Here is a 27,773-nt window from a genome sequence, read left to right on the forward strand (position 1 = left end):
GTCAGTCTAGCTGATCATCTCTCTGGAATCTCTCCTGATCTCTTTTCAGACCCTCCTCACATTCTTTCTGATTTTTGCCCTCTTCATATGTTCATATGCCTCTCACTGGGCCTCTCTTATCCATGTCACCTTCTTTATCCTTTATCTCCCTTTTGGTGTTATCCCTCTTATCTTTTCTCTATCCGTTTCATCCTCCTCTCCACCCAAAGACTTTCACACCCACTTTCCCCTTTGGCCCTTTCTGGGTAAATCTATGTCTTTCCTCCACCTGTGTACACTGGAGTGTTCACTCTCCTCATCCTTCATAGTTCCTTACCACTGATTCTGCTTTTACCATTTCCGTCTCACTGTTCTCTATAGTCCCCTTCACTCTCTCACAATCTCTGCTGTCCTTTCCTGCTTGGTTCCCTCGCCTTAGCCTGCCATCACAGACTGCCATGCAACACTTGTCACCCTACCCTCACACTAGTCCTTCAAGCAACTTTTGTTGTGCCACAGATCTGCCCAGGGGCCCGGAAACTAACAAACTCATCAGCTGGGGTTTGCTGTCTGCTCAGTGCTAGGATTGGCTTGTCAAATTCAAACTTCTGCTCACAGCTGGAGCTTCTTTAGCTGCCATTGGTAAAGATGCTCAGTGGAACAAATGATCAAGAAGTGCACCCACCATCTTGCCCTTCACATCGCTATCTGCCAAGCTCTGCCGGCAGTCCTTCGTCATCACAGGGAAGTCACCCGATGTGTTACTTGCATTAACCCATTCAACTGTCTGTCCTGAGTGGCTGAGCACAGCGGGACCTTGTTGTTGCGATACTCGCCACGGGTCTCGCTGGTACAAGTCCATTCCTTAATATAGTTGCATCCTGGTTTCCAGGGTCAAGCAGGACATCTGGGGGGCGGGGTTGGAGGTCATAATTACTAAAGGCAGATTCATACATTCATACAAGTGGGGCAAACAATATAGGCTATTAAGGGGCTGAGGAACTGGGGGACACAGCCCATTCCTCCTTTGGGCTCTACATCAGGTAGAGGGTGGTGGTACTCGACCCCTGTGGAATTCTCGTCCTCGCCTCTTAGCCTGCAGCATGGGACATTGTCATTTTACACATGGGATTACTTCAAGTTCACTGTATACCCTGGGTGAAGTTCCAATGCTATTGACTTGGATGTCACTTGTTGATATTGAAACTGCACGTTTCTTTTGACCAAATAAATTGCTTAGTAAGGAGACAACTTGTAAATGAATCTTTTTCAAATTGTTTCAGGCTGAATATGCTAATGAACATGCCAGTTGCCTTGTTTGTTATAGACACACAACGGCTTCTTTAGTCATTATGGATTCGAACTTGCTTGTACTCAAATTTGCGAATATACCCATCAGTCTAAAAAAATAGCCATATGGCTAGTAAGAATCTTGAGGCATTTCCTTTCTATGGCACATTGTATATACACCAATAACTCTATCATGAAAGTAAATGGTAACTATCACCTTAGCCTTAGACGCTAAAGCATCAAATAGTCCTATTCAGTGAAGTCTACTTTTAGTCTTGACGTTTGAACTTTTTCACTTGACCCAATTTCTCATGCTTCTTGGTAAAGCCATCATGATTCTATGGCATGAGCAAACATAATGCAATACATTTTCTTTCCCGGGAAACATAAGCAAAAATAAAAATATGGTATGATATTCAGTTTATTTGCAAAACCGTATAAGTAAAACATTCAAATGATAGACCTGCAAAGAGTATATGCAACAATATATAAGTCATGCTGATTTACTGTAGCTAATGCCCAAAAGTAAGATTCATAGCACAAAGTGTCAAGAGAATGAATGTTTTCAAATTAATCATGAAAATTAGCTTTAATGGGTAATAACAAATGAGTAATAAAATTAAAAATCAGAACGAATTTCAGTGGCATAAAGTTCCCAAAAAAACAGGATAAATAATAAAAAGCATTACAATTGCATCAATAAAGTCCATTCACAAGATTTCAGAGCCGGTGGAGCAATATTTATTTTCACAACATGGAATCGCATTTTAAGCCTCTCGCACACAACTTCACAGTGCACTGCTGATGAAATGTTTCTAAAGGAGATCTTAAGTTAACATTGACTCTAAGGAGGAGAGTTAACTACAGAGACTCCCTTCCCCTGTAAAAGTGAATGTCTGTTCTGTTGGACTGCTAGAGGGAACATAACAGAACAACTACTGGGATATCCGAGCTTCCGGTAAACCCGTTCCTTTAGCGGACCACATCTCTACCCAACAGACCCTTACTCCATTTAACAGATGGAGGGAAACAGAGGAAATGCAAAACCACAGTCAAGCTTGTTCCTTGCCCAATGGCACAGGACCCATGTTGCGTCACCCACTGAGCTTTAGAATACTCATCCAGTCAGACAATTGCGGACTGTACACTGCATAATTGTATCTTCCTTCCAGTCAATCAAGATTCACACAGTGTGCTGTTGAGCGAGTTTCTTCTTTCTTGCTGTCGGTCAATCTTCAAAAGATCCTCACTCTGTGCCACCGACTGAGCTTCCTCTTCCTCCCTGTCAATCAGTCCTTCATCGGAATTGTGCCCGACTGATACGATCATATCTCTTTCCATAATGAGGGCAAGCCTCTCGTGCCATCCAGGTGTCGTCTGGATTGCTTGGACGTCAGTACGGCATCTCTCAGAAGCAGCTTTTTTACACAATATTCTTTGCAATAGCATTCAAGGTTCTCACCTTTGCCAAATCAGTTACCTTTATGGAGTATTCTGTAGTAGGGAGAGATGAACCCATGGAAACACAGGAGTTTCTGATGAAGAGAAAAGCATCACATTAGTCGAAAATGCACAGGAGCATTATTTTAACAGGCATTCTGTAAAGAACTTCACTTAGTTCGCACATTATCACAGTGCCCTCCATGATTTTGTTAAACTTGAAATACTGAATGCATATTAATATTAAAGCAGTGTTCGTACGAATGAGGGGAAACGCTGAGGATATTCCTTTAATACTTCATTCAAGATTACACTGAGTTGTGTACGTGGACTACTATACGTCATAAATAGGTGTGTCTTTAAAATAAATTACGAATAGGATGTAATTTTACTTATGTAGGAACTTGTAAACATTGTGAACATCTAGCATCTGCACACTATTTGTGAAGACTCGCCATGCTGTTCACCTGAAAGAGTTTGAAAGTATAGCCCGTACTCTACTCTGGTAAATTGTGACCGCTAGCCTGTGTCGCTAACCATTTATCACAGCCTCAAGAATCGAAAGATGATGAGACTACCTGATCAAACAGGTGCATCTACAACAAATCTCCATCCGAATTTCTTGGCATGTATAAACGCAACACTCCGGTGGACACCGCCGCAGGCATGGCAACCCACACACATTAGAATACAGCAGCGACTATGACAAATTTGGTTTCGCTGGTCAAAGAATTGTTCCGCCTACTTACAACAAAGTACGCCTCAACACCTCTGCCATTAGTATGCAGCGAAGAGCTTCAACAAATTCAGGCCAGCTGGACACATAATGAGTCTCTTGCAATCACGTTTCCTCCTGACCTCTCTTAGCACCGATTCACATGTCTGACCTTGTGGGTTGCTTTTCACCTGAGACCGGCCAGGCCTGCTAAGCCTTATCATGGCCAAATGCACACCTGCATTCTAATCCAACTTTGTGATTTCCCACATTTTGGACTTCGGTCCCCCAGGGCGTTCCCAGCACTAGCGCACTTAGACTATAAAATGGTAAAAGTTGCTATATAAATGACAACTACAATACAATACAGTCACACATGGCAGATGGCCGCTAAGCTGCAGAGGCCTGCTTCTGAGGACTGATCTTGCTTCCTAACAGAGCTGAAGCCACATGTCAGTTACAGCAATACGTCTAAAGATCCAGCCCTGTCAGGTAGCATTGCTGCTGGGGATGGAAGGCTAGGGAGGGAACACTGCAGAGGTGAGGGGACGTGACAGGTGTGGCAATATTGATAGGAATTAAACTCCAACAAATGAAATAGAGTTCAACTAAAACTTAATTTTTAAATATGTAATTTCAGTTCTCACCAGGATCTGTATTCACAAGAATGAACATTCACTTAGAAAGTATATTTCCCAAGATACTCTCTGTCATGAACTCCTACTTTTGAGGCTGATTTTCTTCAAATGATGTCTCAGTCCCAGTGTTCTTCCCTCCACGTATCTCTTTTGGGCTATCTAGATTACTTCCCCTTCCTTTGCCATCAGACTTTCCTAGTCTCAAGGCTGCCAGCTAAGGAGTTTGAAGCATTCCCCTTTCCTAGTATTCACTTCTTGAGGGATGTTGTCTAGCTTTTGAAATTCTTCCTCTTGTTGAGGCCACTGTCTGGACTTCTCAGCGTCAGTTGAGTGCCACCTGGCTTTCACCGATTTTGATAGAATCCCACAACTTCTTCGTCCATGCATTCTCTAAACGTGTATTACAAATTCCCAAGATGCAGCACTGTCTTGAGTCTTTCTCACGCACAGAACACCTAGGGACTTTTATTCCAATTTCAGAATGCAGTGTTGGTTTACTTTGTTTGCTTGGTTCTCAGTACCTTATCTACCGATGGGTCAACTTTAGTCTACCCTTATTCAGACTCTTGTTCCCAACTGTCTCTGTGAATTGTTGTTTAGCATTTCAGTATTACTCCAGTTGGCTGGAATTCTTCCTGCCTCCGTGGTTCCTCTTCAGGGTGTTGGGTGCATGTGCCCATCAGTCTCTGATACGTATAGCCAGCAGCATAACAAGCTTCTATGTTCTCTTGGCTGGGGCTCAGACACCTCAGCTGGTAGCACCTGATGTGTCTTTAAGCCGCTCATAGGCATTTCTGAAGGAGAGCCCCCCCCAAAATTGCCCTTTGCCTCTCACAGAAATGTTGGGCAGTTAGTCTTCGCAGCCTCTCCCTTTCCCACTCCCCAGTATCACCCAGGTTTGGCCCTGGCAGCATCTCACTGCCTCCGAATTGTCTTCTGGACTACATCACCCAGTAGTAACTGGGCTGTTAATTTCAAGTCAGCAGCATGTTAGCACCAGCGCGTTTGACATGCGGTTAGCACCGGTATTTAAGCGGATATCCTTTCATGATCCTCACTCTTGTGCATGAATGAGAACATTATGTGCCTGTTTGAATTGTGCTTTATTACGCATTGCTTTGACTGAAGTCTGTTAGCCTGATCTTTTGGCTTGCATCATTTGCTTCTTGATATTGTTTTAGCTTGCAGCACTTGATTGAATGAAGATTAAATTGTCATAATTCATAAGAACTGAATTTATAATGCTTGTGCCGCACGTTATTTACAAAGTACAAAACTGTGATGCTCTTCTAGCAAAGTGCAACTTCACTATAATTGTCTATCAGCACCGCACGTTCATAGCTTAAAAGCTTCAATATTTTTAACCCAGCTGTGTTCAGCAAAGTATGATTTTGCTCTAATTGTGAAATTCCGCCCAGCAAGACCGCACACACTTCTGGGTTTGTAATTCGCCAAACTGCAGCATTCTATTTGCCAGGTGTGAGCCTGTGGCCCCTGCTTACCTTAATCCTTATCCTGGTTGAGCCCCGCCTGCTGAAACGCTGGGTACTCGCTGCAAACTGTTCCTCTGAACTACATCACCCAGCAGTAACTGGGCTGTTCATTCAACGCCGGTGTCGCGTTTGCCAGGCCGGTTAGCACCAGTTTGCGCAACGTGCGCACAGGGGAGCTCTTTGCTTGTTCCTATCTCTCGCGACCTCCAGCAGCGATCTCCTCCACACCCCAATCAATCAGAAGGTAAGCCTTCAGAGCATACTGATAAAATGCCTACCGTACTTAAAACTAGATATCAAATACGACCGGCAGAAATCTTAGTGAAATACCAATCTATAGAGGCTAACAGCTTTTTAAAAAAACCTTGACCAACAACCAACCACCAGATCTTATTAACATGCATGCTAAACCCACCAGACTTCATGAAAAATACTCTGTCGCTTTGGAGCACTATCAACTATCTTTTCTGGCTCCAACAAATTTTAACACGCCAACGGCCAGTATCGATGCTAACGCACCTACTCATGTTTGACAAAAAATAACGAAGGACCTTCATTCAAGTCAGATAATGACCAACCCCAAATTGGCAACAAAATACCTACGCCCACACACTGCCCCCAATGCCGTTGTGCTAAGTCTTTAAACCCAATAAAGATCTGCATTCTAAACCCACCATTGATGCGACCTCTGGCAATAAGGATCTGACCTTCTCCTTATCAAACACACGCTCACTAGTCCAGCACGGGATAGAGCTCACAGATTATGGCTCCCTCTATGACCTCGATATGCTGGCAATTAGCGAGACGTGGCGCCATGAAACCGCTCAGATCTATGCCTTACTCTCGCTGCCGCTAGGTTACAAATGACCTCATCAGGCAGCGTGGAGGGGGTGTAGAACTTATTTTTAAAGACTACGTAGACTGTCATCCCATAAACACTTCCATCATTGAGGGATGCGAGAGTCTCACAATGAAATTGAAGATCGACCCCAAATGCAATTCTCGTCCTCTAAAACCCCCACAAAATATGTCACTATTCGAAGAACAACTTCTTGCAGTAGCAAACAGTTATACAAAATCTAAATCCTACTATGGGCAGAAGACCCCACGGACACCCCAGCAGCATCACTCTTAGCAGCTTTCGCGGCCATGGGCTTTACGCAACAATTTAAGGCTAAAACTCATAAGGAAGGTCATACCATATGCTGGATACTGACACACAACTTGAATTATATATTCATCAATACACAGGCTTGTCCCTGGTCAGACCACTCCCCGATTAATACATCCATAACTTTACCTTCTGCCCGCAATAGACTGGATAGAAAACCGAGAACATAAAGGAAAAGCAGGAATCTTAAAAATCTAACGACCACTAACTATTCGACATTACTGCTCACCAAATTGCGACCAATTGAATCCTTCATGAATATTACAGACCTTGTACAACACCTTTCTGTGACCATTGCATCCACTAATAATGCACTAGCACCCGAGAAATTTAAGAAAATCAGAAGTGAGAACACAAAAAACACATGGTTTAATGATGGCATCATACAAGTAAGAAAAACAAAAAGAGCATGAGAACGAGAATGGCGCAAGAACCCCGGCCCCATTACGCTCCATAAATATAAAGAGGCAGTACAAACCTTTAAAAAAACATACAAGCAAAAGGTGGAAAACTATAATCAAATCACAAATGCAAACTCAAGTATCAGTGAGCTATTCAAAATTCTTAGGGAATTTGAAACAAATACTGCACCTTTCCCCCTCGCCATCAGAAACCAGGCCTGGTGCCAAGAAATCCAAGAGGAATTTGTGACCAAAATCACGGACCACAAGCAGGCTGTAGATGTTTAAGACACCAAACTATGACATAGCCCGACCTTAACCACCAGTAATAACCAAACCCCCAAGTTTGAGTTTAAACACTACACTGAAGTCGAAATTAAAACCCACAGCATGTCTAGGGGATACCTGCCCTGTGAGCATACTAAAGGACTCAATGGGATTACTCTTACCATGGATCATCAAAATGGTTAATATGTCCTGTGCTGAAGGCATAGTCCCGCAAACACTGAAAGAGGCATTGATCACCCCTCTGTAAGGAACTCATGGTGGGAACAGTGAAGACAGACACAAGTGATCAAGGGTGTTTATTGGAGCAGGTTGGAAAAATGTCTAATCTAAACCTAAATCTAAGATGGGAGCAAGCTACGGCCATCAAATAATAATAAGGCAGTCCTAGTGGCTTTGTGTCGAATAAAAGGGGCTATACTAAAAAAAGAAACCTCTTGTCAATCCTTACAAATAAAAACCTAAAGAGTGTGGGATAAGATTCACAAGAAAGAAAGAAGTGTTCACAAATGATAAGTCAGGATGTGGTAGGAGTGGGTCGCCCTTCCCCACGTTTTGAGCACAGGAGAAGGCGGGAATCCTGACCACAGCATACTCTCGGGTTTTCCCAGCACAAGATGACAGTTCCGTTCTCAGATATCAGGACCTTCAGTGGTTAAGTCTCATGCCTCCGAGGACCTGATGTGTTCAAAATAAACAAAAAGTTCCTTTCCAATTATACATTGTGTGGTGACTTTTGACCTATGAATCTCCCCTCTTCCGGGCTCAGACCCCTCTCGAATATCATCCTCCCTCCATAGGGTTCACTACGGCTATTTCTCAAAATAAACTGTTCACTGTGGACATCCCTCTGTCGGGTTCACTGCTGTCAACACACTGTTCATTGGGACGTCAGATGTCACCCCTTTCCATTGGCATCCCTCTGTTGAGTTCACTCTTGCCAACTCTTGCCAATCACACAGTTCTTTCTCTTTTCTCACTATGCAGTATTCACCTCCCTTAGCTTTTCAATTACGTGTCGGTGAAAGACTCGACCGTACAGGGGGTTTTGCTAGACCCCTGTATGACCACTTTGACCTTTTCCTTCCGGCTCCCCTAAGGCCTTTTGGTATCGGTAGTTTCAACAAACGGGGGATCAACAAGAGTCTCTCCAATGAGCACCCACATGGTGCCAGACCTTCTGCAGCTGGTTTTCCCTTGATGTTAATAGTTCTTTGAACTTTCCTTAATTTGCAATTTGTGACTTTCATTCAACACAATTCGGTTCTCCCCTCAACTCACCGGCTGAGATGAACCTCTTGGCTTTTCTGGTCTCTGGAGTCAAGGCCGGTACCATGGTAGCAGGCTTCTCTCCCTGTTCTGATTATCAGTGTAGGCATGCTCCGTGTACTGTTTAAATCTGCTGCAACACACTGGTTATTGTTCGCGGTCTTACAATTCCTTCCATGGAGGCTTTGCGAGTCTGGGTCGGAAAGGGCAAGTCGCTTCTCTCCCTCTCATCCTTTCAGTTCTAGTCATTTCGTTGTGCCGTCTGCCTTGCTCGAAGTGTGCTGTAGTGCTCCACCTTTTATCCCTGTGGGGAAGGGAAAGGGCCGTTAGGTGTGTGTGTAGTTCTTGTCAATTGCCTGACTCTGCCTGACCCTTGTGATGGGACATGCCAGGTAAACAGCTCTAGTGTTAGTTCATTGTGTTTCGTGGTGTAATAAAGTGTTTGTGTCGGAAAAGGGGGGCGGGGAGTAGATGAGTATCCTACATGGTAGGTTTGGAAAAAGGTGTATACCGTATCTCATCTGTTGGTGTTCCGCTTCCACTCCCTGAGGATCCCTCATCCAGGTGATCCTCCCTCACTGGTCCACCCCCAGGAACTGGATCCAATAGCGATTGCCGTGTCCTGGCCAACTGGATGACAGAACCCCAGCGGGCTAGTCAGGGAGACACCTTCAGGTTTCTCACACCTCTGATTAAGAAGAATACACTGGACCCGGCATCCCCTAAGAATTACAGACCTATTACCAACGTCCCATACCTTCTCAAGAAACTAGACAGGGCAGCCTACATACAGCTACAGAAATGCATAGATGACAAGAACATCCTAGGGATCTTTCAATCTGGATTTAGAACTCAACTTGGGACTGAGACTACTCTTCTAGATCTCAAATCCAACATTATTGAAATTGTGGAGAAGGGTCACCCAGCACTCTTGATGTTGTTGGACCTTTCGGTAGCTTTTGATCTCATATACCATGAATTGCTGCAAAAGAGATTAGAAGAAATTGCCAACTGCACCTTGAAAACCACCCAATGGATCATGCCATTTTTAGGTCCAAGAACATTGAGTATAGCTGCACAGGATGCCCAGGCCACTCCCATGATCACCACATGTGGAGTACCACAGGGCTCATGTTTATCAGCTACCACCTTTAACATCTACATCAGGCCCTTCCTTGACCTCCCCGATGGCCTGGGTGTCCACAATGCTAACTACGCCAATGACACCCAGGTACTCTTGGAATTATCAGGGAATCACACAGAAGATAAAGTCATGACCAGGGTATACATGGCTATACAATCAAGGATGGCAACCTTTCATTAGCCCTCAATAGTGGAAAAACGGAACTCCTCATTGTAGCCACAGAACCACGGCTGAAGGAACTACATCCACTTTATGCTAACTTCTCAATCCTGGGTAATCGTGTACCAGTATCCAAATACCTCAAAATACAGTCTTTCTTGACTCTGAACTCTCCATGAAACACTGTTTCCAACATAAGCTTAACTTGTGTATACACCAATAAACTATTACACCAGATTAGACCCTTTCCTTCCATCAAGAATAGAAATCTTCTTGCTACCGCCATGATAAATTCTTGACTGGACTATTGTAATAGTTTATTGATCGCCACATCTCAGGCAAATTTAAATTGCCTGCAAACAACACAGAACGGAGCAGTCCGAATAATTTACGGGCTGTCTAAACATGAGCATGTTACATCATAAAGGAAATCCTTGCATTGGCTGCCGATCAAACAGACTATTTATACACAAGACAAATCTCCCTCACTTACAAATGAAGGAGCAACACAGCCCCACAATAGATAACTATCTCAAAGCCAAGTAATCCGCACGTACGCTACAAGCCGATGACAACCACACATTAAGTCAACCTCCCTTTACACTCACCAAATTTGGTGTAACAAATTTTGAAACACATGCACTGCGCAAATGGAATTGCCTAACCCTCAACATAAGAGCCTCTCCCTCTCTGGCTAACTTTAAAAAGGTTATAAAACCCCTTATCTTCAACTCTGCAGACTAAGTACATCCCCATAACTGCCCTCTGTGACCCTTGATAAATATTGTCTTGTCCGTTGTGTTTTATGTGCGCCCTGAGGCCCACAGGCGAGCACTGCCTTATAAAAATTAAAAAAATAAGATCAAATAAAACATGACCTGCTATAGATCTGCTTTCTTCGCTCTCTTCCATGCACTGTCTTCCCAGCAATTCCTCACACACCAAACAGATGCAAGTCTTTTTATAAGGCCTCATCTGGGCAGCAGTGAAGATAGTATCATTAAAAGAAATGGTATCCAGTGGTATAATCGCTGGAAATAACATTGAGGTTGACTCGATATTTTTTTCAAAAGGTACTATCCAACACTTTCCCCAAATATTCTAGAACTGGAGTTTGTTTATATAATTGCACCAGTCCTGAAATATGTTGGGGAGGGCGTTTCGTGGCTTTAAAGAAAATATCGAGTCACCCTCAATGTTTTTTCCAACGATTATATCACATAGAACCAAAGTAATCTGATTTCAGCAAACTACGTCTATTTTCTTTCCCAATCTTCTACGTGGCGATCGTCAGTGGTTGACTTATCAAAAAGGACCCAAGGGATTTTTTTCTTCTTGTGGAGGAATGCACCACAAGAGAGGTGAAGGAGAGTCACATGATACAAGGTGTTGTTTACCTCTTTCTTTGGGGCATTCGGGAGGCCATCACTAAAGGCAGATGAGGGAGGGTGCACAAATTCCAGTTATTTTTTCCACAACCATATCACCTACTTGTTTTGCTAAACTTTATTCAGTTTTATAGTACAGATTTAAGTTATCAATGAGTACAACCAGAAATGTGGCTTCCAATGATAGCAATGTAAGGAAACCATACATCATGAAAGTACCCTTAATCTTGAGACAGTGCAATTGAACAGTTTACCCCCAAGTGCTCCTTCTTAAACAAATGACTGGCTTCTATTAGTGCTCAATATAGATAACACATTAATTATATTCATTATTTATGTTGATATATAATTTAGCAGAACAAATGCATACGATTTCTATGGCATTGCTATGTGTTTTAACAAAGTGGGTCTATAATTTTTGTTGAGTGAGAATTGAGTGCAATTAGCAAATAAATCCCATAACTTGAAACAGTGTTGGATAGTTTCATTCATTGTAGTTGTTAACTTTTCATTAGCCCAGGTTTCCCAAACTTTACACCACCAATAATGAATCTGAGAACATTCAGGGTTCTTCTAAGCGTCTGCAAGTGTTAGTCTTGCTGTAGCTCGATGGTGCGTTATCAGAGTCGAGATATATCACAACATTCTTTACAGTCCATTTGAAACCCAAACCATTATCAGACACCTAGAACTCTTTTGGGCTCTAGATCAAATACATGACCAGGAAGTTGGAAAAATAATTTTCCTACTGGAGCATATAAGGTAACTTATCATCTAGGTCTGCTTTATTAAGTAATCTATAAAGATGAGAGAGTCTGCCCTTGCTAGTGAGATCTAATAAGGATAACTTGAGGGGAGTGAGTTGTCTTGTTCCCACAATTTGGACTGAATGATCGATATCCAATGCCGTATTGGACAATATCTAAAACATTCTTCTTCTGGTAGAGAAAATGTATTTTTAAAATTGTTCAAACAAGAGTGGGGAACACTGTTGAAAACAATCCTTTAATTTCCTGGAATTCCCTTCAAAGCAGCAATGCAATGTAGACAGATCAATGCCAGGTGAGAGTTCAGGATTATTGAGAACTGAAGAAAAGGGGCAGAAGTCCAGATCCACTCCGCCAACTACCAGTGCTTTTTCCTAGTAAAATAATGTACACAAAGTGGTTTCCAAACAAGCGTGTAGTTTTCCCTAGGAAGGGCAATCAATATAAAGGGATAGCGGTAGCTTCTTGTTCAATGTTTAGTCATCATACATAAGAAAGAGGTTTTACCCATTGGTTAACGTACAATATACGTATCTCCAAATGTTGGGACTTCCAACATGACAAATTTCAGATTGGAGCAGGATTTTCAGTGGAATACTCTGCTGGTCCTGGAGTGGTGTTTCATTTGATAAAATCATAAATAATGATAGATAATAATGGTAGACATTTCTTGGCATTGAAGTGAATCACGGAAAATCGCTTTCTTAAGGCGCCAAAGAGGTGAAAGGGGGCTGGGCTATTTAATTGATCTGTACTCCCACTGCTACTGAGGAATGATATTATATTAGTTTAGTACCGATCTCAACCTTGTATTAAAAATGGAATCAATGCTGGGAGTAGCCCCTCTGAACATGTGAATAAAAGCTAAAGCCTCTTTCTCCTATATGATGAAGCTTCCAGGAATCTACCACATTCAGTTCTTGGAACATGTCAACCAAAGCGTTAGCATTTAGTTTATCCAAATGGGGGCTAGGGTTTTATCTATGTTTGGATCTGGTGTAGCATTCAAATCTCCCCCTATAATTATGAAACCAGTCATGAAATAGGTTACTATGGAAATCAGCTTCTGTAGAAAACTGTCTTGGCTATCGTTAGGGGCAGACATTGAAATCACCATCATCTTGTGACCGTACAGGAGGCCTTTGAGGAATAAATATCTGTTTTTAGGGTCCCTCAGTATAGATCGCTTCTTAAAGGGGGCTTTCACGACTAGAAATGTTATCCCAGTTACAGAATTATAGGTATCACATTCCAGAGGGAAATAAAAGTTTAGAAGGAGGTATTCATCCACTGAAAGTAAATGGATTTCTTGAATGAAAATGATTCTGGTGGACACTTGTCGTAAATGGGAGAGTATGCTCTTTCTTTTCATAGTTGAATTTAGCCCCTGTATGTTCCAGGTTACACTGTGTGTTTAGGCCATAAGATCAAAAGTGAACTATTTGTAGTGATAAAGTATGCTTCATGCACAGCCCCTACTGAAATAGGACCAATGTTGCTACCATTCATGCCTGGGGATTGGTAACTATCATTAATTGAAAAGGAAGAAATAAAACAACCTTGATCAACATGGTGCAACCATGCTTGTAACAAAAAATTGAGGTCTGTCAAAGTTCCTCATATTTGAGGCGAGTTAGCTAAGACCACCCTGTCCAGCCAGGCACTATGCTTCCAGGTTACATGCAAAAGATAAAAGCCTGACTCTGCCCAGCCACAGAATGATCACTCATCTGAGGTTTGCAGTAAGGTCCCAACCAGTTAGATCAGGAGTTTTCAGCGGGGCAAAAAACTTCCATATAGATTGTGGCTTGGCAGACTTTTGAGCTTTCCAAGCCCAGTTCCAATTTCTGAGAGTTATTCCTGCTCTGCGTGGGCATAAAGTGATCTCTGAGGCAGTTTCAAAAGTAGTTGCGTTACCCGAGTTCATCAAAGGTTCTGCTTCCAGAGGTGAGGAAATTGACCAATTTCGGTCTTTGAATACAAAGAGGAGATAACTGGGGTAATCCCAACAATGCTTGACCCCTTTGCTCGGAGTCAGGAAGTGACATCTTTAAAGTAGTGTCGCTTCACCATAGTTGAAGGGGTGAAATCCGGAAATAAAAGTATTGAGTGTTCATTAAAAGTGACTTTCCCTTTAGACCTGGCGGCTTAAAGGATCTCCTCATTTGCTCTCTAACAATGTACTCTCATGAGCATGTTCGTGAAAAGACCTTTGCTGCATTTGGTAAGAACAGTAAACATGGTGAGTACGGTTGAGAACAATGTTTTCTTCGGCCAGTAGAGCCAGAATGTTTTTGAAGAGATTGTGGACTTACACATTGAAGTCTTGATCCTATAGGAATGCCCTTTATATGTATGTTATTTCTTTGAGCTCTGTTTTCACTATCCTCGTTTCAGCTGCAATAGTTCAACTCTGGTGGATAATTCTGCGAGATCGTATTATTGTTAATTCTCCATTTCATCGACTCTTTTCTCGACTCGGAGTATTTACTTATCTAGAGTGGATACCTTTTGTGCCAGTTCTGCAATGCTTTGTTGTATTTCTTTGTTCAAGTCTGCAAAAATGTTCTGTTGATCAAGTTTCATGAATGGTGCATCTTCTAATGCGTCTTAGGGGAAACATGAATTTATGCCATGGGACCCACCACTGATTCCTGGGTTTGTCAGTGTTGGCAGACATAAAATAGGTTTTCCCTGTCTTTAATTGCGTCGCCATGTTTCTATTGTGTGTTGTAGGCCTATGCCACTACAGACCTGCACTTATTTATTGGCAGCTGTCCACTCTCACCAAGTCACTTAACAGCTGCTTAATCCCTAGCACTTCCCTCTTTGGGTCACCTAGCACTTCCCCACACTCCCTCATCCCTTCTCTCGACCGGCACTTGCACATACTGAATGCTCACAAGGTCTAGTAGGTCCGCCTCTATCTTTCATTGTTTTAATTGCTTCCTTTCCCATGTTCCCTCCCTGTTGCCCTGTGGGCACTTTGAAACACAATTTACTTGATGTATAAGAGCCTTACAAATGCACAATAAATAAAATAACTAAAGACAGGTATGTATGATAGGGTCTTAGTGCCAATGGAAGCTCCCTGATATCCTCTGAACTACTGGGTATTTAGGCCCTGTGTGAGTCACTTCAGTTGATTTGGTTATAGTCCTTTTGAAAACAATGTCCGGAATGTTGAGATGAAGCAAGTGCTCAGGATCGTGTTAACCAGAGTGTCTCAGTTAAGATAATTGAGGTAGTAGTCACTGGATTGTGGACAAATCGTGATAATTAAAGGCAAGATAAGTGTCCAAACGCCAGTTGGCGATCAGCCATGAACAAGAGGCCAGGAAACAGGTCCACAGTACGCACCACCTCCAGATCCAAATCCTAGTAGGTGTCATCCGCCAGCTCCCAATCCATACCACAGCCATAGGATGGGAATAGTTTCTTACCTGTAACTCCATTTCTCCAGCATTGGTATCTCATGGATTCACATGCTTAGAATATTCCCCGTCGTCAGACTGGGAACCCTCGGTACACTTATAAAGCCGTTTTTCCATAGGAAAACTTTGACACTTTTGTGTCCTATCCACGTCGTTTTTGGGCTGTTCACGCATGCCCCAATAGGACGTAGCGGTATAAATGCCCTGCCCCGCCCCGCAGCTCCCATCAGATTTTAACCCCTCCAAAGTAGCATGGGGGGATACAGCATGTACATTGCATTCAGGAGAGGCCGGTGGGCGCATGTGAATCCATGAAAGATACCAATGCTGGAGAAATGGAGTTACAGGTAAGAAACTATTCCCTTCTCCAGCATTCGATCTTTCATGGATTCACATGCTTAGAATAGATTGTATATATATATATATATATATATATATATATATATATATATATATATATATATATATATATATATATATATATATATATATATATATATATATATATATTTTACCAGCCAGTTCAAAGAACGACCACAACAGTAATCATCATAATCACCATATGCCCTTAGGTACAAGTATATATCTACATATTTTTACACATATAAATAAACACAAATATATATATACATATATATATATATATATATATATATATATATATGATACATTACTCACCGTAATCGTATTTCTGATGCTTGTATCTGCTTAGATTCACATGCTGTGCATAGGCCAACATCTAGTGGAAGCTGCAGAGTATTACAGTTTGTTTTTCGAAACTCGAAAATGGGCGTGCCAGTAATACTATCCGTAGTGTGACATCCACTGTACCCAAGATCCCTCACGCGTCTAGGATCCTCAGATTATATTTTTTCTGACATGAGGTAGCATGAGGAGTAGCGTGAGTACAGATAATCCAAGCAGATAGACAGAAAGGTAAGACTACAAGCAACCATGCGCCTTCTCTCAGAGGGGAGGAAGGGTGGGTCGCATGTGAATCTAAGCAGATACAAGCATCAGAAATACGATTACAGTGAGTAATGTATCCCTTCTGAGGCTTGTGGAATCTGCTTAGATCACATGCTGTGCATAGATTAGCGAGCAGTACCTGAAGAAGGAGGTGGGATGTGAGAAGGGTCATGAGCAAATAAGTGTCTTAGAACCGCTTGTCCCACTTGTGTATCTGCCTTGGAATGGGTGTCAATGCAGTAATGCTGAGTAAAAGTGTGAATAGAGCTCCAAGTAGCTGCTTTGCAAATGGTGTCAAGGGGTACATTTGCAATGAAAGCCAGAGTGGCCCCAATGCCTCTAGTAGAGTGGGCTCTTGGCGTGAAAGGCAGAGTTCTTTCAGAGAGTGAGTAACACAGCTGGATACAGTTAATAATCCACTTCGAGATGGCACCTTTAGAGACACGATCCCCTCTCTGCCTGTAGCTACGGAGACAAACAGTTGATCCGTTTTCCTTAGCGGTCTGGTTTTATTTACATAGTAGAGGACTGCCCTACGCACATCTAGGGTGTGTAGTTTCGACTCAGCCAAGCTTTGAGGGTCCTGGAAGAAAGCCGGAAGCTCGATGGAATGGTGTACGTGGAATTTAGATATAAACTTAGGTGAGAACCTAGGGTGTGTGCGTAAAACCAGTTTGTCTTTATGGACAGTAAAGAAGGGTTCCTGCACTGACAGAGCCTGAATTTCACTGACCCTTCTTATAGAAGTAATAGCTACTAAGAAGGCCGTTTTATAAGTCAGGTGTTTGAGACTGCTTTTATGCATGGGCTCGAAAGGGGGGCCCATGAGCTTAGATAGCACCACATTAAGGTCCCACCCTGGTGGTGGGTTTGAAATAGGAGGGTGAAGTCTCTTTACTCCTTCCATGAAGGCTTTAACTACTGGTACTTTCCACCACGAGACCTTGTTATGGGAAGTGGTGTATGCCGACAGGGCTGCCAGGTGTACTTTCAGTGAGTTAAAAACCAATCCTGCATCTAGCAGGTGGAGTATGTATGTAACAATAGTGGAAGGAGTGCAATCAACTGGGTTGATTTGTCTACTCTGGCACCAGATAACGAATCTCTTCCACTTGTCAAAGTAGCAGTGCCTTGTGTTTGGTTTCCTAGATTCCTTTAGGATGTCCATACACCTCTGTGGTAAATTGAGATGTCCAAACTCTATGCCCTCAGGAGCCATGCTGCCAGGTTCATTGAGTTGGGTTGCTGATGCACTGTTTGACCTTGGTGCTGTGACAGTAGGTTGTACCAGGCCGGAAGTTTGATGGGCTCGCACATCGCCATCCTGCGTAGGTGTGGGAACCACGGTTGTCTTGTCCACATGGGAGCAACGAGGACGAGCATCATCGACTCTCTGTTCATCTTGTTGACCACCTTCCTGATGAGGAGTTGGTGGAAAAGCGTACGCAAACATCCCTAACCAGTTCATCCACAGGGCGTTCCTCCGGGAGTCTGGTTGGGGGAACCTGGATGCAAATCCTGGGCATTGTCTGTTTTCGCTTGTGGCGAATAAGTCTATAGTGGGGAAACCCCACTGAGAGAAGATATCTTCTACGACCTCTCTGTGTAGAACCCATTCATGTTCCTCTGGGAGGGAGTCTCTGCTCAGAGCATCCGCTAGGGAATTGAGCTCCCCTGGAACATGTTGTGATGACAGGAAGATGTTCCGTCTGAGTGCCCATATCCAGATTTTCTGGGCAAGCTTGGACAGATTTGGCGAACGAGTCCCTCCCTGCTTGTTCAGGTAGAACATGGCTGTCGTGCTGTCCGGATTTGCACTGACAGGTTTAGTAGGTAGGGCTCGAACGCTTGAAGCGCTCTGAATACTGCCAGAAGCTCAAGCAGGTTGATGTGGTTCTTGGCCACTGAGGGATACCAGAGACCCTGAGCTGTGTGGTGGAGACGGTGAGCTCCCCACCCGGTCAGACATGCATCGGTAGTGACTACTGCCTGTACTTCGGGATCGTAAAAGGGTTTCCCCTGTGCAAGATTCTCTCTTGTCCAACAGTGAAGGCTTTGTACTAGTGTTGGCGAAACGACCACTAGATCGTCCCACTGACCACTTTCCTGAGACCACTGTTTCGCCAACCATTCCTGCATGGGACGCATGCGCAGGCGCGCGTGGGGGACCAGGTAAATACATGACGCCATCATGCCCAGCAAACGCATTGCTTTGCGTACCGTTATGTGGTGACCGGACTGATATTGCGGAATTTGCAGTAGTATATTCCGAATACTTTCCTTTGAAGGAAATGTCAACCCCTCATGAGTATCTAGGATTGCTCCTAGGAACTGTTTGGAGGTGCTTGGCACCAGGCTTGACTTTTTCTCGTTGATTGAGAAGACTAATTCGTGGAGGAGGTCGATAGTCCTTTGAATGTTTGTTCTGCAAATTACTGGGGTTTCCCCCGTTATGAGCCAGTCGTCCAGATAAGGGTACACCGGGTTTGCCTCCCTGCGTAGGTGTGCAGCCGCCACCGCCATTACCTTGGTGAATACCCTTGGTGCCGAAGCTATCCCGAAGGGCAGTACCTTGAACTGGTAGTGCCGACTGTCCACCTTGAAGCGCAAGTACCTTCTGTGCGCTGGGAACATGGAAATATGAAAATAGGCATCTTTCATATCCAAGGTTGCCTTTTTTAGGAGGGGGATTACCTCTTGTAGCGTAGTCATTCGAAACTTTTGGGGCTTGACATACTTGTTGGCAGGCCATAAGTCCAATACTGGGCGCATTGTCAAATCTTTTTTTGGCACAAGGAAGTAAGTTAAATAAATACCCTTGTTTACCTGGTGTCCCGGGACGAGTTTTATCGCGTCCTTTGCTAGCAGATTGGCGATCTCCTCAAGGAGAATCTTCTGATGTTCTAAAGAGTGTACTCTTCGTCGTGGAGGATGGTTCCGGGGACGCTGCAGTAGTTCTATACAGTACCCTGCGGATACTGTTGACAGCACCCATCTGTCTGATGTGATCCCTTCCCAAGCCTGCGTGAAGTTGGAAATGCGTCCCTCCCCCTACTGGGGTTGCGTGAGAAGGGACCCTGAACTGAGCATCACTGCTTTGGTGGAGGCGTGCCGCCTCCTCTACTGGGGCTGCCTCTGCCTTTACCACGTCCTCTCCCGTTACCCCTGCCGTAACCCTGGGTAGACTGTTGGCTGTTGTTGCTCCACTGTGTACCCTGCCCCTGGGAATAGTTTGATCCTCTCTGGGAATTTTGGCCGCGTGGGCGATGAAAATTACCATTCCCTCTCTGGTTAGGAGGTTTATTGGTTAACTGGCCAAGGGACTTGAGTGTCTCATATTCGTCCTTGGCATTCTTCAGCGCGTCCTCGACCGCCTTACCAAGCAACAGATCGGCTTCCACCGGTTTGTCCAACAATGATGCCTGGGTTTCTGCCTTAAAACCAGACTGCCGTAACCATGCATGTCTCTTGATAACAGTACCTTCTGCTATCAATCTGCCTGCGTTGTCCACGGCGTCAAAAGTTGCTTTTAAAATGCAACCAGACACGGCTCTACCCTCTGCGGAAATTCGTGCTAACTGGCCCTTTAAGGGTTCTGGTGCAGAGGCTATGAGTGCCACGACTTCTTCCCACTGATGGCAGTTGTAGCTGGCCAACAGGGTGGTGGAGTTTGCAATCCTTGCCTGATAGGCGGACGCTGAGGCTACTTTCCTGCCAAAACCATATAGTTTTTTGCTCTCCTTGTCTGGAGGACCTTCGGACGATGACAAGAGTGTTTCAGCCCTCTTACGAGTGTTAGTGACAACCAGGGAGTCAGGCTTCAGGTGTCCTCTTATATAGAGAGGGTCAGACTGGGCTGCCCTGAAAAGTTTTTCAACTCTGGGATTGACTGCTCTGGTGAGGTTCGGGTTCACCAGGGACGGGTCTATTCTTCGCTGAATAGACTTAAGGATAGGGATGGTCTGGGCAACAGGCCTCCTTTCTCCCACTAACTCCTCAGCGAAGTCCCTCTCTTCCTGGACACCGTGGGTGTCAATATGGAAATGTTCTGCTGCTCGTGCGAGAACCTCGTTCAGGAGGGGTTGGTTATCGACAGGGGAGTCGGTAACCAGGGCTTCCTTCTCTAACGGGGAATCTACTCTGTAGGTTTCAGGGTCTTCCTTTTCCTCTTCTTGGTCCTCATCATCCCCATAGTAGCCCGTCCCAGTTTGCTCTTCTACCATGCTAAATTTCTGGTCCTCACAAAGGGAAGTCTCTCCTTGATACTGTGAGTATGGCCGTGCGTATGGTTGTACATCGAAGGGATCCGCAGACCTCATAGGTGTCTCAAACCGGGGCTTCTTACTCGGGGGGGATAGGATCATTAGAGCCTGAGGGTGTAGCCCCTTGTGGATTATATGAAAGGAAATGGTCTGGATTTTTATCATAAAAGTCTGCCAAAGAAGACATCCTTGACATGACCCTATCTATGTCATCACTCGACCATTCTTTGGAACTGGGAATGACTCTCTCAGAAAGTCTAGGAGACTTATCCTGAGTAGATTTGCTGGTTTTAGAAATAGCAGCAGACTTGGGCTTGTCAGTCTGTTTAGGAGGAGTGGAGTGTTTCACAGGTGTGGAAGAGTGCAGTGGCTGCTTCTTCTGCTGTTTTCCCCCCTCCCCGTGAGTGGAAAAGTGTTTTCCCTGTCCCTTTGTGGCTCCGGAGGTTTTCGACGCCTGGCGTCGAGGATCGGGGGTAGAGTCCCTGTCCTTCAAACGCGGGGCTGCGCTGGTCTTGTCTGCGGGCTCCGACTCCTGGAGAGCGGCCTGGGGGTGGAAGTCGTCTTCGTCCTCCGACGATCGAACTTCTGTTAGCTTAGGGAGCGAGGCACTCTTGGCAAGAGTGGATGATTGCCTGGAGTCATGCAGCGATCTCAATCGAGAACGCCACGAGGACACCGATTTGGACCGTTCTGTATGTGCCTCTTTCCGAGAACTCGACGTCGTCAAGTCTCGGTTGGACTTCGTGTGTTTTGTGTGAGTGGTGTGTGAAGCGCTTGTGTCGTCGGGGGTCTTCCCCATAGCTGCCCTGTCGGACGACCTTCTGAGGTCGGGGACCTGCGCTCGGCTGTCTTTCGACGCCGTAATGCCCTCGCCGTCCGAAAGCACAGCGTCGCTGCCATCGCTGAAGGCGCCCTCCGCTGCCATGGCCGCCTGCCTGGCGTGGTGGGCCCAACGCTTCGTCGAACGGTCCTTAAGTGTCTTAGGTTTAAACCTACTACACGCTCTGCAGTTCGCCTCGGGGTGGTCCCTCGGCAAGCAGAGATTGCACGTGGCGTGCCTGTCGACCCAAGGGTATTTGGGATTGCACTTGGGGCAGAATTGAAAAGGGGTACCCTCCATTCACACCTTGAGGCAGTGGGCTGGTAAGTGTAGGAAATGTATAAGGTGTACCTATATACCAAGAGTGTAGAGTATGTCCAACCCCCCACTCTCCTTACTTGCAGGGCCGAGGCCAGAGGCCTTCCAAGGCCCGGGCCGAGGCCAGAGGCCTTCCGAGGGCCAAATCCATCGTGCAGCAGCCGACGGTCGAATTCTTCTCCAAGCCGGCGTTGAGTGTCAAAGTTCGACGTTGGGATGGGGAAAGGATGTAAATTAATCGATATTTTAGCAAAAGTATGGCTAAGGCCAGGGGACTCCGCAAAATGCTTCCGACCAGTATGGCGGAAAAAAACAATCTGAGGATCCTAGACGCGTGAGGCATCTTGGGTACAGTGGACGTCGCACTAGGGATAGTATTACTGGCACGCCCTGTGTCGACGCCCATTTTCGAGTTTCGAAAAACAAACTGTAATACTCTGCAGCTTCCACTAGATGTCGGCCTATGCACAGCATGTGATCTAAGCAGATTCCACAAGCCTCAGAAATATATATATATATATGGTCATTACCCTGGACGGGGCTTACCTCACTGAAACAGATGGCGCAAGACTGCTCTTCCCATCTGCACATCGTCCGCATGTTGCCGTTCAAGGCAGTAATGGCGGGTAAACGTGTCGCCGCTTGGCAAATGTCTGTCAGCGGAATCCCTGCCCACAGCGCCGCAGAGAACGAAGTTGATCTCGTAGAATGAGCTCTCGGACAACCTTCTAGCGGTTTACCCACCTTGGAGTGACAAAAAGCAATCATTGACGAGACCCATCTAGCTAGTCCTTGTTTTGAGATTGCCTTTCCTCTCGTCGACAGACCATAAGCCACAAACAGTTGCTGCGTAGTCCTGATTTGCTGAGACCGATGAAGGTAGAATTTCAGAGCTCTCTTCACGGCCAAAGTATGGAGGGCCTTTTCCGCAGCCGATGAAGGAGTTGCGAAAAAGGTAGGTAGAACAATTGACGAATGTTTATGATAAACAGTAGGAACATTTGGAATAAAATGAGGATTAGTCGACAGCACCACTTTGTCCTTAAAGAACCTCAATTACGGCGGATCTATGACCAATGCTTGTATCTCGGAGAGCTGTCGAGCTGACGTAATAGCTATTAGAAAAGCCAACTTCCACAATAAGAACTTCATAGACGAGGAAGCCATCGGTTCAAAGGGAGCTTTCATTAGCCCCGCTAACACCAAGTTAAGACTCCATGTCGGTGGAAAGTGCTTAATCGGCGGGAATGTACGGAATAGACACCTCATGAAATGCTTTATCAGCCTATCACTAAACAAGGGAGACGACTGCCTTTTCCTCGTGAACCTTGAAATGGCCGCCAGGTGTACCTTTATCGACGAAAAAGACAATCCGCTCTCCGCCAAATGCAGCAGATATGGGAGAAGCTGTTCTGGAGTTATATTCAGGGGGTGCAATCCCGGCTGACTTTGACACCACACACAGAATCTCTTCCACTTGCATGGATACGACGTGTTCGTGGAAGGAGCCTGTGCAGCCTGCAGGATTCTCCGGAAATCTGATGAAATAATCAGGCTACCAAACTCTGGAAAGTCAGGAGCCAAGCTGTGAGGTTGAGACTGTCCGGGTCGTGATGCCACACTGTCCCTTTGTCCCGTGACAGGAGGTTCGGGGCTTTCTGAAATGTTATCGGCTGCTCTATTGACAGTTGAAGCAGGTCGGAAAACCTCGCCTATCTCGGCCAATACGGAGCCACTAGGCTGACTCGACACCTGCATCTGCGAATCCATTGCAGGGTTCTCCGTATGAGAGGAAACGGGGGAAAGGCATAGAGAAACTTGTCCGTCCACGGGAAGGAGAACGCCTCTCCCAGCGAGCCCCTCTGCTCTGTGGCCACCTGCTGGCGTACAGTTCGGATTTCTTGTTCTCCTTTGTTGCAAAGAGATCCAGAGGAGGTTGCCCCCACTTCTTGAAGATCTTTGATAACTGAAGACTGTATCTCCCATTCGTGTATTTGGTCCATTTTCCTGCTGAGGGAGTCCGCTTGCTCGTTCCTTACTCCAGGGAGATGGTGAGCTACGATGGTTATATCGTGCTTCAGAGCCCATTGCCATACTTTCTGAGCCTCGGTGGAAAGGGTTCTGGACCGAGTGCCTCCATGTTTTCTCAAGTAAAACATTGCTGTCGTGTTGTCTGTCAATATTCTCACTACCGAGCCTTTTATGTGTGGTAGGAAAGATTTTAGGGCCCAGCGCACTGCCCTCAACTCCAGTACGTTCATGTGCAGGAGCGATTCCTTCGGAGACCATCGACCTTGCGTTTGGAGAGTGCCCATATGTGCTGCCCAACCCGTCAGCGACGCGTCCGTCACTATGGCCATGCGAAATTCCGGTTCCTGCAGGGGTACCCCCCTGGATAGATTCTGAAAGCTCTGCCACCATTGAAGAGCTGGTAGGAGCTCGTCGTCGTCATCGACGACCAGTTTGTCCGACCAGAGTCCTTGGTCTGGGTCCACCGGTCCGCCAAGAACTCTTGAATTGGCCTCATGAAAAGGTGGCAGTTGTTCACCAGAGGAATGCACGACACCATAGCGCCCAGTATCGACATATATCTCCTCACCGATACTTTGGTACTGATCCTCCACTGACTTGCTAGCTGATTGAGTCTGTGGATTCTGTCGACGGATGGCCTCACCAACCCTGACTGCGTTTTGAACTGCGCACCTAAGAAAACTAAGCTTCTCGACGGAGTCAACAAAGACTTCTCGAAGTTTACTGCAAATCCCAGCCGTCATAAAAGTTGCATGATGGCTTGTAAACTTGTTTGAGTTGCCATAGGGGAGGATCCCCTCACCAACCAGTCGTCGAGATACGGGTACACGTGATGGCCTTGCTTTCTCAACCATGCTGCAACTGGAGCTAAACATTTCGTGAACGTCCTGGGGGAGGATTTTAGTCCAAAAGGAAGCACTGTGAACTGGTAGTGAGTCCGTCCTACCACAAATCTTAGGAACTTTCTGTGTCGTCGACGCATTGGTATGTGGAAGTACGCGTCTTGAAGATCCAGCGACACCAGAAGATCCCCTTCTTGGACAGACCGGATCACTTCCTGGAGTGTGAGCATCTTGAATGTTAGGCTTTTCAACGCTTTGTTGAGGTCGCGAAGGTCGAGAATGGGATTTGGCTTTTTCACTACGAAGTATCGGGAATAAACACCTTGACCCCTCTGCGATGCAGGAACCAATTCTATAGCCCCTTTTTGTAGCATAAGCACCACCTCCTGTTGCAACACGCTTAGGTGGGGTTGAGCCAAAAACGCTGGTGGAACATGCAGAGGGTTGCTTTTGAATTGCAGGGAATGTCCAAACCTTACAGTGTCCAGCACCCACTGATCCGTGGTTATTTGCTCCCATTCGTCGACACAATGCGATACCCTGCCTCCCAGGACGTTCTGATGCCCGTCATTGCTGGTCTTTGGCCTGCTTATCTTTCGATGACGAGTAGCCCATCCTCTTCCTGGTGGTCTGGTAGTCTCGGCGTCGTTTCGCGGCTTGAGAAGCCTGTCTATCGCCCTGCGAGGAGTATGCCGGCCTATTGAAAGATCTGTCCCTTGATGTTGAGAATCGGGAGTTCCCTGATGCTCCCCTAAAGGGGCGAAAAGAACAAAAATTCCTTCCACTCTGGCGGGCACCCAAAGAACGCGCCGTGTCAGAGTCCTCCTTCATGCCCTTTAAGGCCTCATCCACCTTTTTGCCGAACAGAAGGTCTCCCTCAAAGGGCATATCCAGCAACTTGTATTGCACCTCAAGTCTAAAGTTGGTGCGTTTAAGCCACGCTTGTCTCCGTAGAACCACCCCGTTGTTGATTTGCTTAAATCCTGATTCTGCTAGGTCCACAGCAATATTTATAGAATGATTTGAGACCTCTTCACCCTCTCGGACGAGCAACATCGCTGCTTTCCAGTGTTCTTCTGGGAGATGTTCTAGTATGGGTGCCAACCGGTGCCACATCTCTCTATCATACCTGGCCATTACAGCCAGAGAGTTGGCCGCCTTCACTGTAGTTGCACCCACCGACAACACCTTCTTGCCAAAGGCATCTTGTCTCCTGGCCTCGTTCTCCAGAGGAGTCGTGCATTTGTGCTGGGACCTTGCTTTTCTCGCCGCAGCCACTGACACCACCGACTCTGGGGCTGGTTGGGAGGATAGACATTTGGGGGTGGATTCTGGAGCCTTAAATTTCTTCTCTAGCCTACCTTTTATTGCGGGCTCCGAGAAAGGATGACGCATCGTCTGTAAACCCTCCTGCCACAGATGATCCAGGATGGGTACTGAGAACACCGACCTCCTCCTTTTCCCCGTGTGGTCGAATAGAAAACAGTCTTTTTTCTCTTCCTCTTGAGCCAATCCGAATTCGGTACATGCTTTGCTCATCATGGCATGGAACGACCAAATGTCGTCCGGGGGAGACGGCTGAGCTGGGCTCTGTGGGGCTTCGAATTCTGCCTCCGACTCCCAGGTTGGATCCCTAGAGGGGGATAACGAAATATCCAATAAGGACCTTCTGTCTGAGTCTGAGTCCAGCAGCTCTCCTTCCTCCAGGCACGCACCTGTGAGGTCCTCACGTGCCGGTATTGCCGTCAACACTGTCGGAGCTGGCCGACGGGAAGGCCCAGGTTCGTCGACGGTCGATATGGTCGGAGCTGCCACTTGAGGTAATTTCTCGTCCAATTTCTTTAACAAGGTCTGCAACGTGGATAGAACTTCCAGTGATAGAACAGACTGCGGGTTAAGAAGAGGGGTTGTAACTGGGATATTTGTCCCGCTGGAAAGAGTCAGCTTGTTAACCCCTTATAACCCGAGCTCTGTAGGCCCAGCTATCCTCTCACACTCCTGGTCCACAGAGGATACAGACAAGGCCGCCTCCGAGTTGCAGCAAGGATTCCGGTAAAACCGGGTCGAATGCCTCCAGTCGCCAGGCCTCCTGCGGGATCTCCGTCGACGAGGTTAAAGTTGGCCCAGCCGTCGTCGTAGCCACCACCTGCGGCATAACAATAGACGAAACCAACTGCATCATTGGTAGTGAGGGAGTCGACGATCGCCCTCCCATCGATGATGGTGGTATCTGCGCAGCTCCCTGAGGCGTTCCAGCCTTTTTTGAACTTGACCTGTGTTTCTCAGACTCTCGACTCGAGGATGATCTATGGTGATCACCTGAGGAGGATCTCGACTTCTCCTTTCTCTCCTTTTTTGACGATGATGATGATGAGGTTTTCTTCAGTGAAGATTCCCTTGCAGAATGGTTTCCCGAAGACCCCTTCTAGGCAGGGCGTGGTTTCTTCACCGGGGGTTCAGCCGATGCTGAACGGTGGGGGACCCCTAAGGATTTTGATGCCGAGGCCACGCTGTGCGTGGAGCCTACCTCCGAAGGCAGGTACGCACCCGCGCCATCGCTCAACCAGGCCATCAACCGCCGACTCCGGTCTTTAAGAGTCTTTTGTGAGAAGCCCTTACATTTGTCGCACTTGTCTGCCGAGTGGTGAGGGTGTAGACAATATATGCAGTCCATATGTCCATCCCCCTCATACACTTTCTTCAGCCCGCATGTAGCGCACGGGCGGAACAGAGCTTTTCCAGACATCAGGAAAAAACACAACGAACAACCTTGACAAATTAGTAGATGACACAAGGTGATCCCACTACTTTGGAAGACAGTTGAAATCTGAAGGGAGCCGCGGGGGGATGGCATTTATACCGCTACGTCCTACTGGGGCATGCGTGAGCAGCCCAAGAACGACGTAGATAGGACACAAAAGTGTTGAAGTTTTCCTATGGAAAAACGGTTTTATAAGT

General features: G+C 45.9%; 1 protein-coding gene across 4 annotated transcripts in view; it reads right to left on the reverse strand.

The window, feature by feature from the left end:
- Nucleotides 1–1,672: 1,672 nt before the first annotated feature.
- CUTC (cutC copper transporter) overlaps nucleotides 1,673–27,773 on the reverse strand; it is a 435,187-nt gene continuing 409,086 nt past the window's right edge. For 2 of the 4 annotated variants that reach the window (XM_069611524.1, XM_069611523.1), the window contains one exon: nucleotides 1,673–2,804. In XM_069611524.1, the coding sequence (XP_069467625.1) occupies nucleotides 2,693–2,804 (112 nt within the window). In that variant the 3' untranslated portion in view covers nucleotides 1,673–2,692. The remainder of the gene's footprint in view (nucleotides 2,805–27,773) is intronic. The other 2 variants (XM_069611525.1, XM_069611526.1) reach the window with 1 other exon arrangement.

The sequence above is a fragment of the Ambystoma mexicanum genome, chromosome 8 (genome assembly GCF_040938575.1).
Source record: "Ambystoma mexicanum isolate Mex_15411 chromosome 8, UKY_AmexF1_1, whole genome shotgun sequence".
NCBI lineage: Eukaryota > Metazoa > Chordata > Amphibia > Caudata > Ambystomatidae > Ambystoma > Ambystoma mexicanum.